A 17,830-nucleotide genomic window follows, 5' to 3' on the forward strand; every position below is an offset into this window, starting at 1 on the left:
TGCTTGTGTGTGTGTGTGTGTGTGTGTGTGTGTGTGTGTGTGTGTGACACGCCAGGTTCTCTTGCTGCAAATGAATCCCAGGTGCCTATACCACCTTTTGCTTCCCACTTTACATGGGTACTGGGGAATTGAACCTGGATCAACAGACTTTGCAAGAGAGCACCTTTACTCGATGAGTCATCTCCGTAGCTGGGCTCTGTCTCCTTATATTCCATTCTCAGTATTGGGTGATTCACTTCCAGATTAACCTATTTGCATGAGTCCTGGGCTAGGGGGGACATCTCTGAGTGCTATTCAGTAGGTGGGCTGCAGATGGCGCTGGTGAAAACAAATGTTACAGCTTTTTGATAAATTCAGAAATTGAAATTGAAGGTAGAACCTTTTATTGGACATTCGATATTGCCACAAAATTTAAGTATAGGATTTTGTGTTTTAGAGACCCCATAGATTGAGCTGTAATGAACTGGTAAAAAAAATAATACTGGGTTTCTACTATTAAAATGATAACACTAAGAAAAATCGTTCCAAATGAAAGTAGGAAATCTTTGGCTAGATACAAATGAAAACTTCTTAATGATTTCCCAGAGTGCTTAGAAGTGGCTATTCCTTCTGGTGGACACCAGTACTCTCCAATGAGAAAAGGCAGAGCTGCATGGCTGGCTGTTAAGAGATTACAGACAATGCCTGTTCTCATGTACTTAGTGAACCAAGAAAAAGAAACTTGTCCTTCACCCTATTCTATCTTATTAGCATGAAAGAACCGGTTAAGAAAAGCAAAACTTCTGCCTCTCCTTTCCACTTTTTTCTTTCCTTCCTTCCCTTCCTTCTTCCCTTCCTTTCTCTTTCTTTTCTTCCTCTCTTCCTTTCTTCTTTTTTCATTGTTTCCTCGACAAAAAGTATCAAATGGAAAGTGTTATGAAATTCCTGCATAACTCACTAAATCTCAAGAACCAATAGGCTCATTCAGTACCAAGCACGGAGGTAGAACCAGAGTAAAGACATTTGCCTTGAGCTTCAGGAGAGGAGCTATGCTCCTGGAAGCTCCTATTGGAGTTCAGGAAGCCTGTGGTCAGACAGTGTGGGGAGACCAGGATGGCAGTTGTTCTGGGGCTGCACTCAATGTAGAAACTATAGGTCCAACACTGCAGAGTGCATTTAAATCCTTATAAGAAAACTTGGGGAAGGGATAATTAGGAATGTTTAATATCACAATGAGCTTTGTGTTAAAAAAATGTTTCAGAACAAAGTTGCTCGTGGTTGGATTTATCTAATCTAATCTGTGGATTCCAAGGGAAATTTGGAGGGCAACATGGAATGGAGAGGGAAGGGTCTTGTAGTCAAGGCCTGGATTTAAACCCCAGATCAGCCTCTTCCCAGTTGTGTGAACTTAGGCTAGGCACAAAGGGGTTTCTGCAAAAGAGAATTGTTATGAGAATTACATAAGATAATGAATGCATGTTGTATTAACACAGGATTTGCTCATATTATGTGATAAGCATCATTTAAAGCATTTAAGATTCCCTTGTAGCAGGAAATGGTACTGAATATTTTAGTTCTAGCTGGGCTGAGGCCAGGGTGCACTGTCCCACTCCTCCACAGTCCCTTTCTGCCAGTCACTGTCCTTTTCCTCTTGGAGTCTTCTCCTTCTTCATTCAGATCTTCAGGGTTTGTCTTGAACTTGAGTTAAGGTAATGCAAGAAAATTAACTTATTTTCTTTTCTTAAGTCCTTCCATGGATATTTTTAAAAGAGGACTTTTTAAAAATTTTATTTTTATTTTTATTTATGAGAAAGAGCATGAGAAAGTGAGAAAGAAAGGGAGAAAGAATTAGCACACCAGGGCCTTAGCCACTGCCAATGACGAACTTTTGATAAAAAAAAAAAAAAAAAAAAAAAAAACCTCTTGATAAATTTCTAATTAAGTAGACCTCAGTTGGGGCTTTTGCTTTTGCTTCTAGTTTCACTCAGGTTGCCAGACCTTTCCTTGTCAGTTTCCTTTGCTTTTGAAAGCATGATAAGACCCCTGAAGGCTGAAGCTATCCAGTTGTGCAGGGCATTTAAAGGCAGGTCATGCAGTCTAAAGTCTACTTGTCAAGCCATGAGTTCTATCCTGGTGGCACCTGCCTGGAGAAGCAAAGCATCTTTTTCCAATTTTCACAAAAGTTCAGGATAGGACAGTTTAGCCTTCCCCTAGCTGGCCAACTGACACCCTCTAAGGGTTACATTAAAAGACTATTATGCAGCTGAGTTCAAACATAGATTGCACAAAGCTGTAAATCCATGCCCTGCCTCTCCTTTTCCTTACCCTTGAAGGGAGGCATTTTTAGTCTGGGTTGCTGTAACTACAATGGTTCACAACCTTTCACTGATTTTATTTGGGATGTTAATGAATGAAAAACATAATTAAACAAAACAAAAACATATTTTGAAAGTATTGTTTAATGAGTATACACTTTCATCCCTTAACATGGCAAAAGAAGCATACAAAAATAAGTGGTATAAGAACTTCATAAAATTCTTCCTAGAATATAGGAAACAAAGGCCAGCAGTAAGTTCAGTGTAACATTTTTGTTGTTGGTTTTTGAGGCAGTATCTGTAGCCCAAGTTCTGTAGCTAAGCCTGGCCTTTAACTCCTGATCCTCTTGCCTCTCTGGTATTACAGGTGTATGCCATTATATTTGGCTCAGTGTAACTTTTAAAATGTAGAACAGTTTTGGCTAAAATGTAAACAGTTTTTGCTAAAAGTAACAGTTCACTCAAAACACTCATTTCCACCTGCTCTGAACTCATTCTCTCCACCTATTAAGGTGATGAGGTCACTGCTTAGGTTTTCAGCAGAGGAGGTGGGTAATGCTAAGGGTGGAAGGAGAATGTTGGATTTCTGTGGTCGATTGGTAGGTCTTGGAACATTTGTCATTGGGATAAAATTTAGACTTGGCAATTCATTCCTTATTCCCAAACCACAAAGTTTCTCTTTAATTTCAGGCTTGATGGGTAGTATTTATTACATACCTATATAGAGCATTTTAAGTTATAAGTTATTAAAAGTAGAATTCAATTTTTACTATATGCAAGTGCTTTTACCTAGTTGTCTCATGTTTGGGTAAAAATCTTACTGAAGTGGGTACACAGTTGACTAAACCAAAATGATGATGTTCAAGCTGTCATCAGCCAGCTCTCTAGACAGGCACACTTGGTTGTTTTGCATAGCACAGATGAAGAATGGTATTTTTGTCTTCACTGATGTTCCAGGAGTGTCCCCTCTGCTCATATGGCATCTCTGCATAGTCTTTTAGCTCTTGGTATCCTTGGTTGAGCTGACTAAGGATAGATTAGAGAGCACATCCCTCAAATTTTTATAGCTATTTATGAGAAAACACAAACCTTAATAAAACTCCAAGCCTATAATGGCATGACAAAACCAAAACCTTTGTTTAATGCAACTGGGACTGATAAATCATGTTAGGAATTTCTCAATTCATAGCAAATGATAACAAACACTTTAATTTTGTCATCTTAACTCTTGGCAAGTATTCAGAGAAAATAATAAAAGTATAGAAATATGTTGTACAAAGACCATCTCTGAATTGTTTTAGTAAACATGGATATATCCTACATATTCAACTAGGGAAATACTTAATTAAATGTTCATTTGATGAAATGAAAGCTTTGTATAAAAATATTCTGAATTGTGAAAAATGTTTTCATACATCTATGTCACTTTATATGATATCATGTATAGTGTGTGATAATAAAAGTTTTAAAATGAATGAAAAATAGATTATCTTGGGTTGGGGAGATGGCTTAACAGTTAGGGTGCTTGCCTGCAAAGCCTAAGGATGCATGTTTGACTCTCCAGATCCCATGTAAGCCAGATGCACAGTTACACAAACACACAATGTTACACATGTGCACAAAGGGGTGTACAAGTCTGGAGTTCGGTTGCAGTGTCTGGAGGCCCTAATACCCCAATTCTCTCTCTCCATATCCCTCTCTCTCACATAAAAAAATAAATTAGCTTCATAGATTAGCAGAAAAAACAATCTCAAACCCATTGCCTTCTAGCTAGTTCAGTGATATGTGGGAAGATTGTACAAAAATCTCCTTTTAGCTTCGTGGTAGAACTAGGAAGGCTAATTCTGCTGATGGTCATTTTGGAAAAGGCATGTGTGCACAGAAAGACAGCAGAACCAACTGCATCCAAGCAAGAATATGGGAATAAAAATGGTCTCATGTAACTGCTGCTCACACTGATTTTCCAATAGACTTTCCATAATTCCCTCTCACCAATACATTGGCCAAATTTATATTTTCAGATAATTTGTTGAACTTTACTGCTTAAAATATAACAGGCTAAGATTATTGACATTATATCTTTGTACTAGAAATTCATTTTACAAATGATTAGTATTGAACAATATTTGGGATATGTAATTTACAAAGCATAACACAATACCTAAATAATATAACACCTAACATAATGAAATTTTATATCATTTACTTAATTTTATAAGTAAAATTTTGGATTATTTGAACTTTTTGTACAAAGGCTTTACCAGTCCTCCATGCTTATTGCACAATGAAAAAATCCAAATGAATTGTTACTCAGTCTTTACTCACTGTTTGTAGAGGAAGAATCTTCTGGAAACAATGAATTTGCATATATGAAAAGCATAGTTACTTTCAACAAGTTATGACATTTTTGTTGCAGTAAAAAAATAACTTGCCACAGTAAAGATACTGATGTTAGTAAAGCAGTATCAAGGTGGTACATGAGACTACAGAACTCTCAATGGCAGGGTTGGGGGTATAGCTCAGAAAGACAGTAGTTGTGTAGTATGCACAAAGCCCTAGGCTTGATCCTCAGCACTATACCAAAAGAAAAAAATAAAACACTGGGCTGGGAATATAGTTCAGCTTTACTATTATGTATGAGTACCTAGATGTACTTCCTATCACTGCACAAACAAATGCCAAAAAGCCAAAATCTCAAGCAAGATAAAAATTTAAAAACTAAAATCATTACAATGCATATGATTACATCAAAAGCAAATAAACAAAATCTCATTCCTGGATACTTTGCTTGGGCCTCTTCTTTGGGCATACCAAAGAAAACTTTCATCAACATTACTTTCTCTTTCACTTAGTTTAGTTCTTGAATTGGAGAAGGAAGTTGCATGTACTATTCCTGCATTGTGCAAAGGATTACATAATGTGTGTTGCCCACAATCAAGAAGCTTCTTAATGAGTTCCCACAAACCTAATCGTAGTGGCAGCCTCAGGGCTTCTGGAGAGAGCCACAGGAACCTATACTAATTCATCACTGCCCTGAGATAAAACAGTAAACCTTCCAATCTGTTTCCCAAAGTCAGGCACTACTTCATTCTGTGTTATAAATTTCTAGTCACAATGATTGAAACAGCTGTCTTAAATGCATCCATTATTCTTCTCTAAATATCCAATACAATAGTTCAGAGGTTATGAACAAGTCAACTTTGCTTCAAATATCTGATTTTCCATGCAGGGTTGATTTTGAGTTTCTTGGGTTTCTTTCCCAACCTTGGCGAATCTGCATGAGGGTCTTGTCTATGCATGGCATGATGAGGATAAACTTGATCACCAGCACTGTGCAAGGAATGATGAGTGCTAAAATATAGGCTGAAGGAAGATACCATCTTAGAATCAAAGGGCTGAGGAATTTCTTCCCACCATACACCAGTGTATGGGCTGTGCATAAGATTAGGGTCAAATAACCCAGTTTGGACTAGGAACAAGAAACAAAAATGAGAAAGTTAACATTACTTACATTTTAAACTGACACATCTCAAACCAAAGAAGTGTATTTGTCAACAAATATATTATCTTATACAATATTGTTGTATTTAAGACACTCTGCAAAGTGTAGAAAAACTATAACTCTTCTTCAGGATGGTAAAATTTCACCAAAAATGTTAAAAGATGGTTGCTTACAAATGACAGGTATCTTTTCCTTAACCTGCCTAGATTGAAACTTTTTCTTGGAGTAAACACTTCTGAGTTAGACTAAATGATTTGTATTGATCCCCAGTGGTGAACTGTTCTTTAGCATCTTACCTGGATGTCAGAGATAACTATTACAATAAGAAGCTCTATGCTACTGGGTCAAAACAGATTCTACCGGATTTCTTTCACAAGAGCAACTAGCTCACTTTACTTTACTTTCTGAGGTTCATTGTTTATTTCTGTAATGAGGAGAACATTGTGGTCATGTTTGGTCCCTTACAGATACTGTCGTATTTGGTAGTTAAACCTAACTTCAGTTACTAACAATCTATTTTATTATACTGTTTCACCATGAACACTCATCAAAACTGTATGGAGGACTTGTTAAAATAATTTGCTGCCTGACCTCAGAGCTTCTCATGCTAGGTTTGGGTGTGGCCTTGGGCTTTATGTGTCTAACAAGTTCCCAGGTGATGCTTCTGCCACTCCATTTGGTGCCATAGTTTGAGGACCATGGGTCTCTAGAAATAGTTACTGCCTTTAATGAGTCATCTGGTGGTTGACATGTGGGAAGAAATGTATTTCACTCTTATAGAATAGCTGTAAGTCTAGGGTAATAGTATCTACCAAGTCTTTCTTTTAAGGATTTAAACTTTATTGCAGCATCTCTCTTTTCTCATCAATATGTCCATATTTAAGGTTAAGTTTCAGAAGGTAAATTCTTTTTTTGTCTTCAGGGTTTTTATTTCCACCTTCTACCTAATATACCTTGTGCTTTTGTTTTTGGTGCTCTTTATTATCCTAATTGTTGCTCTGTAAGCAACTGGGATTTCTGGCAAGATGTTCCTACCAGGAAATTAAATCATTCTGGAATTGTTAGTGCCTGATTTCATTGTATAATGTTAATTTTCACTGAGATTGATTGATACAAGAGAAAAACTAGAATATCTATATAGCTATGTTCATTTTACAATAACAAGAAGTTGAAATCTTGAAGTCCTTACCTGGACAAATCGGAACTCTCGCCAGTTGACCATGTTGCTGACAGATGGCAAGGAAGTAATTCCCAAGACGACAAACAGAAAAAATCCTAGGATTCCCAATGACACATAGGAGTCACTAAGCCAGGCTGAAGAGGTACTAAATGGATTATCTTTCTTGTCAATGGCCTACAAAAATTATAAACAATTAAAAAAATTACATTCTTTAGAAGCTGTCCATACTTTCAAGGGAATTGAAACATATCTATGCATTGGCTATGCACAAATCAAATTGTATGGCATTCCTGATTAATCACTTAGAATTGTGGAAAATATATTTAGGGATAGTTTTGGTTAAATAAAAAGAATTGGTTCTGCTGGAATTTTGTTATAATTCATGACTAAGTAGTCTCACAGGAAGTTTTAATTTGTCCTATCAATTCTACAACAAAGCAAACATTTACTTAAACCTTTTCCGTGTGGCTTTTTGTTTCCCGAACAAAATCTGATATGCTCAGATGATTACATCAAAATTCTGATTATTGGTTTTATACATTGCTTACACACACACACACACACACACACACACACACACACACGTCTTCCACATTTATTATACTATGATATAGGATTAAGTCCATCATATCACAGTGTGAGAGGACTCAAACAATGGTAAGCCTTATAGTATGACTTACTCAAAAACCATTGTCAAATTAGTTATTGACTAATACTATTTGATATAATAGTAAGATATATCATACCAAGACCATTTATTTTAAAATTTAAAATTTATTTTCATCAAATCAAGAATAAGGTTTCATTATGTTTTTTCTTTGTTTGTTTTCTATTTCTCCATTTCCATTTCCTTCTTGTGTCCTACTCACAACAGAGCTTCCTTTCTGCTTTTATACTACATGTTTCCTTTGGTCTCCCCCCACACTCCATCTCATCATTTCTTGTTTCTCTCTCATGGTCTCCCATCTCAAGATATAGCCATACCATACTCAGTTCATATCCCTTATTTACATTAATGCAAACATTAAAAGTTAGTGTTCACAGATAAGAGAACATGCAATTTCTGTTTCTAAGGTAGGTTGGACTTCTAGCATTTTTATGTGAATACTATATGATAACTTGGGCTGAATCTGAGTCTGTGGAGTATACCTAAGACAACTTTTAATATTTGTTCAAAATTGTAAAGTTTTATGTTATTTAAGACAACTTCTCTCACACCAGTCAAACACTAATGGGTCTATAAGCACCCTTTTGTGAATTTGTTTGTAGTGCTGTGGCAGATGTTTGAAGATTATGGTTTGACAAGCCTATATATTTAGAAGATTGCGGTTTATATTGCCACAAGGAAGTAGCATGCATAAAAATAGAAGCTTGGATTGGAGAGATGGCTCAACAGTTAAGGCGCTTGCCTGCAAAGCCTAATAACCTGTGTTCAATTCCTCAGTACCCATGTAAGCCATTTGCAGTGGCAGGAGGCCCTGGCACACCCATACTCTCTCTCTCTGTGTGCATGTGTTTGTATTTTTCGGTTTACAAATTAAAAAAAATAGAGAATCTTGAAAACACGTGGGTTTGGATTTATTGATTCCCATGCAAAGGAATTCACATATGTGTCATTAGGTTTCCTGAGCCCTGGATCTGCCAGTTTGTCAGTATCTCAATGAGCTCGGGCATTACAGATCTGGATCCACGTGAGCCTGGGAATGAATCTAACCTTTATTCTCAGTAATTCTAGAAGATTTTAACTATATTTATTAAAAAGTACAGACATAAAGACTCCAAAATAATTTTACTTTTTAACTTAGAAATATGCAAGACAATTCTTCCTATTTCCAAATACTAACTTTAAAAGCAAGATCCTGAGTTTACAAACAACATATACTACACATACATGAGGTTTTGAAAATAGTAACTTTAACAACTAAAACACCATAAGAATATTCATTGTTAATGTATATTTTTCTACCCAGTCCAGAGTTGAACTGGTATTTTTTTCTTATGAGAGAAAGAGATAGAAAAAGAGAGAGATAGTGAGAATGGGCACACCAGGGCCTCTAGCTACTGTAATTGAACTCCAGACACATGTGTCACCTTGTGCGCATGTGTGACCTTACACATGTGTCACCTTACGTGGGATCTGGGGAGTCAAACATGGGTCCTTAGGCTTCACAGGGAAGTGTTTTAACTATTAATCCATCTAACCAACCAAACAATATTCTTAACATAATGACTGTCTCATTCTCAGTACTAATTGAGGCATCTACATCACTCCCTCCAAGGCTCAGAAAAAATTGAAAAAGAGGGCTAGAAAGAATGTAAGTGTCAGAGGACAGGCAGGATTCCTGTCTTCCAAACCTGAAGTGTCTGGAGCATTCATGACCTCACAGTAATTGTCATTACCTGTCCCAGACCTGTACAATATTGGGTCCAGAGGCTTTCTGGCTAGCTAATCTAGCTGAATTCATGAGTTCCATGTTCAGTGAGAGGCCCTGTCTCAAAAAACAATGTGGAAAGCAATAAGGTGGAAACACATACTGACCTCTGGTCTTCACAAACATGTACTCATATCTGCACACACATATACACACATGCCCATACATAGACAAACATATACATACATAGGAATACACACACACACACACACACACACACACAAAGATGCTAGCTGGGGTGGGAGGTTGGGATGCAGAGATAGCTCTGTGATTAAGGTGCTTGCCAGCAAAGCCTAATAACCCAGGTTGGATTCCCCAGTACCAACGTAAAACCAGACACACAAAGCGGCACATGTACCTGGAGTTTGTTGGCAGCGGTTAGCAGCCCTAGCATGCCCACACTATCTCTCTCTGTGTCTCTCTCACTATTTGTATCTCTGTGCTTGCAAGTAAATAAAATAAAAGATGCTAGCTGGGTATGATGTTCAATGCTTGTTATCCAGCACTTGGGAGGTAGAGGCAGGAGAATCAGGAGGTTTGGTTGGTCTCCATAAGACTCTGGTTCAAAAACCAAAACAAGGAATGGAGAGGTGACTTAGCAATTATGGCACATGCCTACAAAGCCTAATGGCCCTGGTTCAATTCCTCAGTAACCACATGAAGCCAGATGTGCAGAATGGCACATGGATCTGGAGTTTGTTTGCATCTGAGTTTCTTTGCAATGTTTAGAGGCCCTGGTGCACCCTTTCTCTCTTTCTCACTCTCTCTCCCTCCCTCCTTTGGAAATAAATAAATAAGAAAGGAAAGCCAAATCAGAACCGAAATACAAACAACCACAAATGTTTAAGAGAACAATTTTCTGTGATTATGAAATGGGATGTGACATATAGCAAGATTCCTCTTTGATTTAAGGAGTAAGAGAATTTAACTGAGTAGAAATTTACCTGGGCAATTGTTAGGTTTCTTAACCTCCATCGTACATAGTAGCGTATGGGAATCACAAGTGTGTAGATGACGTGAAGGAAGGCAAATCCCAGAGCCACCAAGCCAAGCTGCTTTCTGCAAAGCATCCAGTGGTCAAGCCAGCCTGGGAATCGGTGGTATTTTGTACCTTGGTACAGCTGCAGCATGGCAGCTATAACTCCGGGGAGGTAAACCAAAGCAAGCAGTATCAGTGCTGTTATGGGAAAGACACGGTTTGGAATGGAAATAGCTAGGCGAAATGTATTGTCTTCCTTCTGATAAACATAAGGGTATATTACTTCTCTTATAACACAATAGAAAAGGAAGAAAATGCACAGCACAGCAGACAAGTAGAAAGGGAACCTCCACATTGGAAACAGTTGCAGAGGGTAGTTTTCAATGTCACTGGCTGCTACAAGAGATCCTTGATCCAATGGAGTAAGTCCAAGTGCGCGGACAAGATCCATGATGTTTTGCTTGGCTTTGCTGTTATTTCCACAAACTAACACCTGGGATAAAATAAGTAATGCTGTGATTATTCTTTCTCTTGGCTTAATATTTATTTTTAAATATTAAATTTAGAGTATAAAAGTTTATAAAAGCACCATGGAGGACAACGACATGTACTGAATATAATTTTTTTTTTCAAATAAAGATGAGGAATTGACATATCTAACATAATGATGCTTTAAACTTGCATGTGTGCACAGGCTGGGAAAATAACATTAGTCAAGGCTGATTTTAGGGTTCATCATGTTGATTTAAGATGAGATTCTGAGCTGGGGTACTATGTCACTTATGATTTTTGTTGCTAATTTCCCCTGTGCACGGACGTTACCAGATAGGAGGAGTGAGCCTGTTCTGATAGAAAGCATTAATGGAACCAGTTTCATATAAGGTAAGGAGTGGTAAAATGTGTCCCACAAACTTTTGTTAGTTTTCTTGTTGACAAGTGGATTCTAGGTTCTGACATTGTTTCTATCAAACTAAAAATTAGTGGGAAATGAATCACAATTGCCTACATTACTTTGTTAAACCCAAGAAAGTTATTCTTAGCACATATTAGAAAAATGAAATATTTATAAGGCACTTAGTTTTGGATTTGTATTTTGGGACCTTTGAAGTGAGTACATATTAAAGGATTCACTTTTAAAAGATGGGTGCAAATTAATTAGTCTTACCTGCCGACTTGCATCTAGTGATCCTGACTGGAGAGCCCAGGCTGAAATGGTGTTAAATGCTTTTATCACATGCGCTCCTGGTACCAACTGTGCAAGGTACTCAGCATTAGATTCTGGATATTGATTGATTTTGAGGTTATTGCTGACATCGACCAATATTTTCCCATTGAGAATATCAATTAGTTCTGAGAGAAAATCAAAATGTTCTCTGTGGATGGCAAGAATTATGATATCAGACTTCTGGGCTGCTTCTGAGTAGCTCAGGACTTCTGCACCACTGGGAAGGAGGCTGGACATCTGAGGGTTTCGACTTCCAAAAACAACAGAATAACCACATTGAAGCAATTTAAATCCCAGTGATCTTCCAAAATCCCCAGTTCCGAAAACACAGACAATCTCTTGCTTTTCTGAATGCAGAGTAAGAGGAAGTGCATCTGTGTAAGTTTTCTCCATTTCTAACAAACAAACACAAAAAGCCAACAACATATGAATGATCTTGGTATGGGAAAATGAAAGAGGCAGACATACATAGATACAGGAACTGCTGCAGTAACTGAAGCCCTAACTTTCCAATTACCCTCTGACTAGTCCCTCAAAAATCAGATGATAGTAAGGCTATAATATAAATTTTCATATATATTTTACTTAACAAAATCACTGGTTGGGCTGGAGACATTGCTCAGTGGTTAAGGCACTTGCTTGCAAAACCTTACAACCTGGGTTTGGTTTCCCAGTACCCATGTAAGGCCAGATGCACAAAGTGGCAAATAAATCTGGAGTTCATTTGCAGTAGCTGGAGGCCCTGGCATGCACATCCTCTCTCTTTCATTGCAAATAATTAAATAAAACATTTTTTAAAAAAGAATGTGCAAATAATGAAATTATAGATGAATTTACTTATACCTAAATGAAGGGTTAGCAAACAGTATAAAGCAGCTATTTAAGAGATATGAACATTGATCAAATAGATATTATCCTGAGAATAAAAACAGTAGTTCTATAAAGTCACTATTAAAATTTATTAATGTAACTAAGTATATTAGAAAATTTATGGGAGAAAAGTAGGGTCATATCTATGTGTGCTAAGTATAATGTTAAAATTCAAATATATTTGTCATGCATTGAAAGAGTGAGTCTATATTTGCTAACATGCAAACATTAGTTAATTCAACCTAAAATCCAGTTTAGGATTAAAGAGAATTAATTAGTAGAAACATTCCATATAAAATTAGGAACTAGGCAAATATGTCTTGGTATTTTTGTTCTGGGAATTATATTTAAAACAGGTAGATGAGAGAAAGAAATTTGAGGCATAGAAATTCAAAAGAGGTTATAGATAAAAATTATAAACTTAGAGGCTGGAGAGATGTCTTAGTGGTTAAGGTACCTACAAAGCCAAACAACTTAGGTTTTATTTCCAGGACCTACATAAGCCAGATGCACAGGGTGGCATATGCATCTGGAGTTTGTTTACAGTAGCTAAAAGCCCTGGAACACCTATTGTTTCACTCTATCTGCTTCTTTCCCTCCTTCCCTCTCTCTCAAATAAGTAAACAATAAAAAGACAAAAAAGAGTCATAATCATAGGAACCCCAAGAAAGTTAACTGAAAAGTGCCATAAATACAAGCTAATTCAACAATGAGGAATCCAATCCAAATCAATATCATACTATATTCCTAAAACAAACTAGCCAGAAAACTTAAGAGAAGAGAACCCTACTTGATACTCAACAAAATAGAAACAACATATATCAAAATCGCGGATGAAGCCCAGAATTGTGTTGCCTCCCACAGTGAGTTGTTAGCCAAGGAGAACCATGAGGGAGACTCCAAAACAATGTAGGCCATTGCCAAATACTTGATTACCTGCCAGAGATAAAGACTCTATTGCTAAAGATGCCATAGGCTGTGGTCAAGGAAATCACAATATCATGCTGGAACCAAAAGAGAAACTAGCTCCCTCCTGCCTAGCACTCATAGTGCTGGAAAGATCTATGGGAGCTGCTGGAAGAAAATGGTCGCCAACAAGCATGAATAAACAGGATACCCTGAAGACTATAAAATCAACCAGCTAGACAAGAAGTACACACTTGTGCAACAGTGGCACAAAACCATTGTAGGTAACTAACTGTTCTCTGATTGAATATGAGACTCACTCAGTGGGAGGTAACTCATATATGGTACTGGAAACTAAGTCAGAATCCCATTGTCAGAAAACTCATAGACTTCAGAGTAAAGCCCCCACTGCTCTCTGGAGAAAAGTGGGCTTGAATACCAAAATGTCACGTAAGGGTTGGAGAGATGGCTTAGAGGTTATAGTGCTTGCCTGTGATGCCTAAGTATCCAGATTTGATTCCCCAGTGCCCACTTAAGCCAGATGCACAAGATGGTGCATATGTTAGCAGTTCATTTGCAATGACTAGTGGCCCTGGTATGCCCATTCTCTCTGTCTCTCTATCTGCCCCTCTTCCTCTCTCTTTCACTCAAATAAATAAATAAAATATTTTAAAAGTCCCTCAAGTTACTTTGCATATCCCCTTTAACCCAAGCTGCTCTCACTGTTGGTGGGAGGATGTGTTTTATTTTACAGAAGGCAGAGAAAATGGAGAACTATGATGCATAAATAAGACAAAAAGAGAGCCAACTGCCCACTATCAGAATTTCTACCTCTACTATATTTTCCAGGGCCCAGGAAAAATGACAGAGGAAGTGGTGACATGAATACTGCTCTTACTGCCAGCCTGACAACCAGCTCCAGGGCAATGGTGATCAATCAAAACCCATTAAATTAGAAATACAGAGGCTACAAAGAGCTTGTAGCAGACAGCTTCAGGTCACTGAGATGAACCTCCAGACCAAGTACAGTTATGGAGGAAGGGGTATTTATTTGAAGCTTCCAGATCCAGGAGAAGTTCAATAAGAGGGAGAGACTAGAACAAAGTAAAATATCAACAAACAAACAAACAAACAAGCAAACATTAAACTTTCATAATTTAAGTTTAATCATAACCAGTGACTGAGAGTTTTTGGAATTTTAAATTCTACCCCTCTAGCTGGGCTGAATATCCAGGGAAATCTATCATCTCTAGCTAACAGCCTTTATGGTAGCCCTTGTATAGTTTTGGCATACCCAAAACATAAAAGTTTCACAATGGAAGAAGTTGGTCTGCTCTTACAGGACCAAACACAGAAAGCAAAAAAGCAACACCATACAGCACACTTCAGGGCATCCAGGCAGAACTCAGGCATATTGTGTATCTTTAGATTGGAATTTCAAATCCACCCCACACCTTAGGCCTGGTCCCTGAGATCTGCCCAGTGATACCTCCTCCAGCTGTAAATGCAAAAAGTTTTAATAAACTCCTGAATCTATTTGGGGGAAGTTATCCAAACTACCTCATTTGACCCCTGTCCCCAGTAGATTTAGAATCATCCCACAATGTAAATTGTACTTAGTCTAATTTTAAATGTTTTTACAGTCTTTACCAACTTAAGTTAGTTTCAAAGTCTCAAGTCTCATCTGACATTTAAGATTATCCCTTTGAAAAAGAGATACCACCAGTGAATATACTCAATAGTGGACACTGCAAGGCTTATAATTGGCCAGTCAGGCCAAATGAGCCAATGGGTACAATAGTGTCATGTCTGTCATGGTGGAAACCAACTGCCTTCCAATTGGACTAGGCCCGCTCCATGGGAGGGAATACATCCCTGATACTGAAAACTTAAAACAGGGGTAGTCATGAGCCCTAGGGGTGTAACATCTGCTAATGTCTAGATAAATTGATATACTATGCTTATCAAACTGCCCAGTAAGCACTTCTCTTAATATTTATATCCTTGTATTAACGCTACTCTCACTTTGGGTAGAGAATCTTCTCTTTTCAGATGGCAGTGACCTTGGGATGACTCAGAAGGTATCATAGTGCTGGAAAGAGGTGACTGGAGTACTGAGTAACATCTCGATCACACCTTCCAAGGCTCAGAGTCTAAGGCGGAAGAGGTGGCGGAAAGAATGTAAGAGCCAAAGGAAGGGTAGGACTCCCTATAACGTGCTCCCTTCAGACATAAAATGGCCTGGATATCTATGACCTCATAGTGCCTGACACTACCTACACAAGACCATCATAAGAGGAGAAAAGATCATGACATCAAAATAAAAGAGAGACTGATTGAGATGTGGAGGGGATATGATGGAGAATGGAATTTTAAAGGGGAAAGTGGGGGGGAGGGAGGGTATTACCATGGGATATTTTTTATAATCACGGAAAATGTTAATAAAAATCAAGATAAAAAGATTATCCCTTAGCTGTGAGTCCTGTAAAATCAAACAAGTTATATACTTTCAACATATAAAGGTACAGAATAAACATTTTTAATTGGTATAAAGCATAAGAGGGAGAGGCTGGAACAATGTAAACTCAACAATAATCAAACAAACATTAACCTTTTGTGGTCAAAATTAATTTTTATTCTTTTAGCTTTATTAGGATGTGGTAACAACATTGACATACATAAAAGAAACCTGTATTAGACCCAGTTAATATGCCCCTAGCCAGGTAACAAACATTAAGTTTAAATGTTCTACCACTATTTATGAGCAGAGACAATGTTCCCTCTCTAATATCATCTGTCAGTGGATTTCAGATTCTTGTTTTCTTTTTCTTTTCTGAGAGAGAGGAAGAGGGAGAGAGAGAGAGAGAGAGAGAGAGAGAGAGAGAGAGAGAGAGAGAGAGAGAGAGGGAGGGAGGGAGGGAGGGAGGGAGGGAGGGAGGGAGGGAGGGAGGGAGGGAGGGAGGGAGGGAGGGAGGGAGGGAGGGAGGGGGAATGGGCACAACAGGGCCTCCAGCCACTGCAAATGAACTCAACACATTTGTGCATCTGGTTTACAAGGGTCCTTGAGAATCAAACTGGGATCCTTTGGCTTTTCAGGCAAATGCCTTAACTGCTAAGCCATCTTTCCAGCCTGATTTCAGATTCTGTACCACTGTAAATTCTGAGTCTTGTCACTTGTCACCATGTGAAACCACAGTGGCAAAGTCTGAGGAGGGAAGGCTACAGTGGTTCAGGTGCTTTGGAGACCTGGACTTGGCACCATAGAGCTTACTGGTGTTTGCTGAGATTGGTGGCCTGGGCTCAAAGCCAGTAGTGGGCTTGATAGGCTGGTGATGCCACACCCCATACCTCAGGTGGCAAGGAATAGGCATGGGGAAGGACCAACACCTATTCTGGAGGGAGGGAAACCAATAAAGGCAGACTCCTTAAAACATTCTACAGCAGGGCCCATTCCTGAGAAAGACCTGAATTATGCAACTGCACTTCCTAAGCTTTGTTCTGGAAAACCTGAGTAACCCCGGTCCATCTCCATACTGCATCCCAGTGTGCCTTATTACCCTCATCCTGACCTCCTGTTATAGCCCCCCCACCCCAACTCAACATGGGTGGCGCTTCGGCCTTCTAGTTCAAGCTCCTCTTCAAGTATCCAAATGGTCCACATGTTTAGAGTAGATTCCGTTCAACAGGAACCAGATAATGCCTTCACAGGGATAAAAGACTGGATTTGGGAAGCAAGGAGAGTATGAATGCTGATAGGCCCTGGGGTTAAGCAAAACTCTTCCAGTATATCCTATGTTCATTTCTGGAAAAATGAGTTTAAACTGTTCTTAACTTTTATAAACCCAGAAGGTTAAAAAAATATTTTGGAGCTAGAGATGGCTCAACGGCTAAAGGCGCTTAGTTGCAAAAAATATATTTCATTGTTAGACGGTAGGCAGTGTAGGAAGCTATCCCAAATACCTGTTTGCTCCAGAATAACAAGTCACTTGAACAGGACTATATGGAGCTGCCTAGCTGAAGCAACAGTGTTCACAACCCTACTTTCTTATTTCTGATTTAGAGCTATGCTAAAATCCTGCTGCAACATAGTTTAGGGGATAGAAATTGTCTGCTCTCAGCCCTTACACACTTTATGACTAAAACCTCAGTCATCTGTGCTAATTGCTGTTTTGTTAAACTCAGAATTACAGGTTGGGAAGAAAAGTAAACTATGGGAAGCCCCATTTGTTCCTCAGAGGAGGAAAGCCCATCATCCCTTGCTTGTAGAGTGAGCTCCTTGTGGGAGTTCTTGGTTCCTTTGAGGGTGATTAGAAGAGGTGAATCAAAGGGGATTTTTTTAATAGTCAGCAACTCTAGCATCCATTTTGGCAAGATCTAGGATCTAATATTCTCTTTGGAACCTGGATGGAACACGAGTCCAAAAGTATAGTGGTGCTAGGATC

The 17,830-nt window shown here is 38.4% G+C and overlaps 1 protein-coding gene across 1 annotated transcript in view; it reads right to left on the reverse strand.

Annotated features, from left to right (window-relative positions):
• Nucleotides 1–3,930: 3,930 nt before the first annotated feature.
• The window catches only part of Steap4 (STEAP4 metalloreductase), a 39,105-nt gene continuing 25,205 nt past the window's right edge, over nt 3,931–17,830 (reverse strand). The window contains exons 2-5 of the mRNA XM_004662279.3: nt 11,553–12,007; nt 10,353–10,880; nt 6,986–7,150; nt 3,931–5,763 (exon numbers count right to left, since the gene is read on the reverse strand). Coding sequence (XP_004662336.1) covers nt 5,500–5,763; nt 6,986–7,150; nt 10,353–10,880; nt 11,553–12,005 — 1,410 coding nt within the window. The 5' untranslated portion in view covers nt 12,006–12,007 and the 3' untranslated portion in view covers nt 3,931–5,499. The remainder of the gene's footprint in view (nt 5,764–6,985; nt 7,151–10,352; nt 10,881–11,552; nt 12,008–17,830) is intronic.

Source organism: Jaculus jaculus, chromosome 10 (assembly GCF_020740685.1).
Source record: "Jaculus jaculus isolate mJacJac1 chromosome 10, mJacJac1.mat.Y.cur, whole genome shotgun sequence".
NCBI classification, from domain to species: Eukaryota; Metazoa; Chordata; class Mammalia; order Rodentia; family Dipodidae; genus Jaculus; species Jaculus jaculus.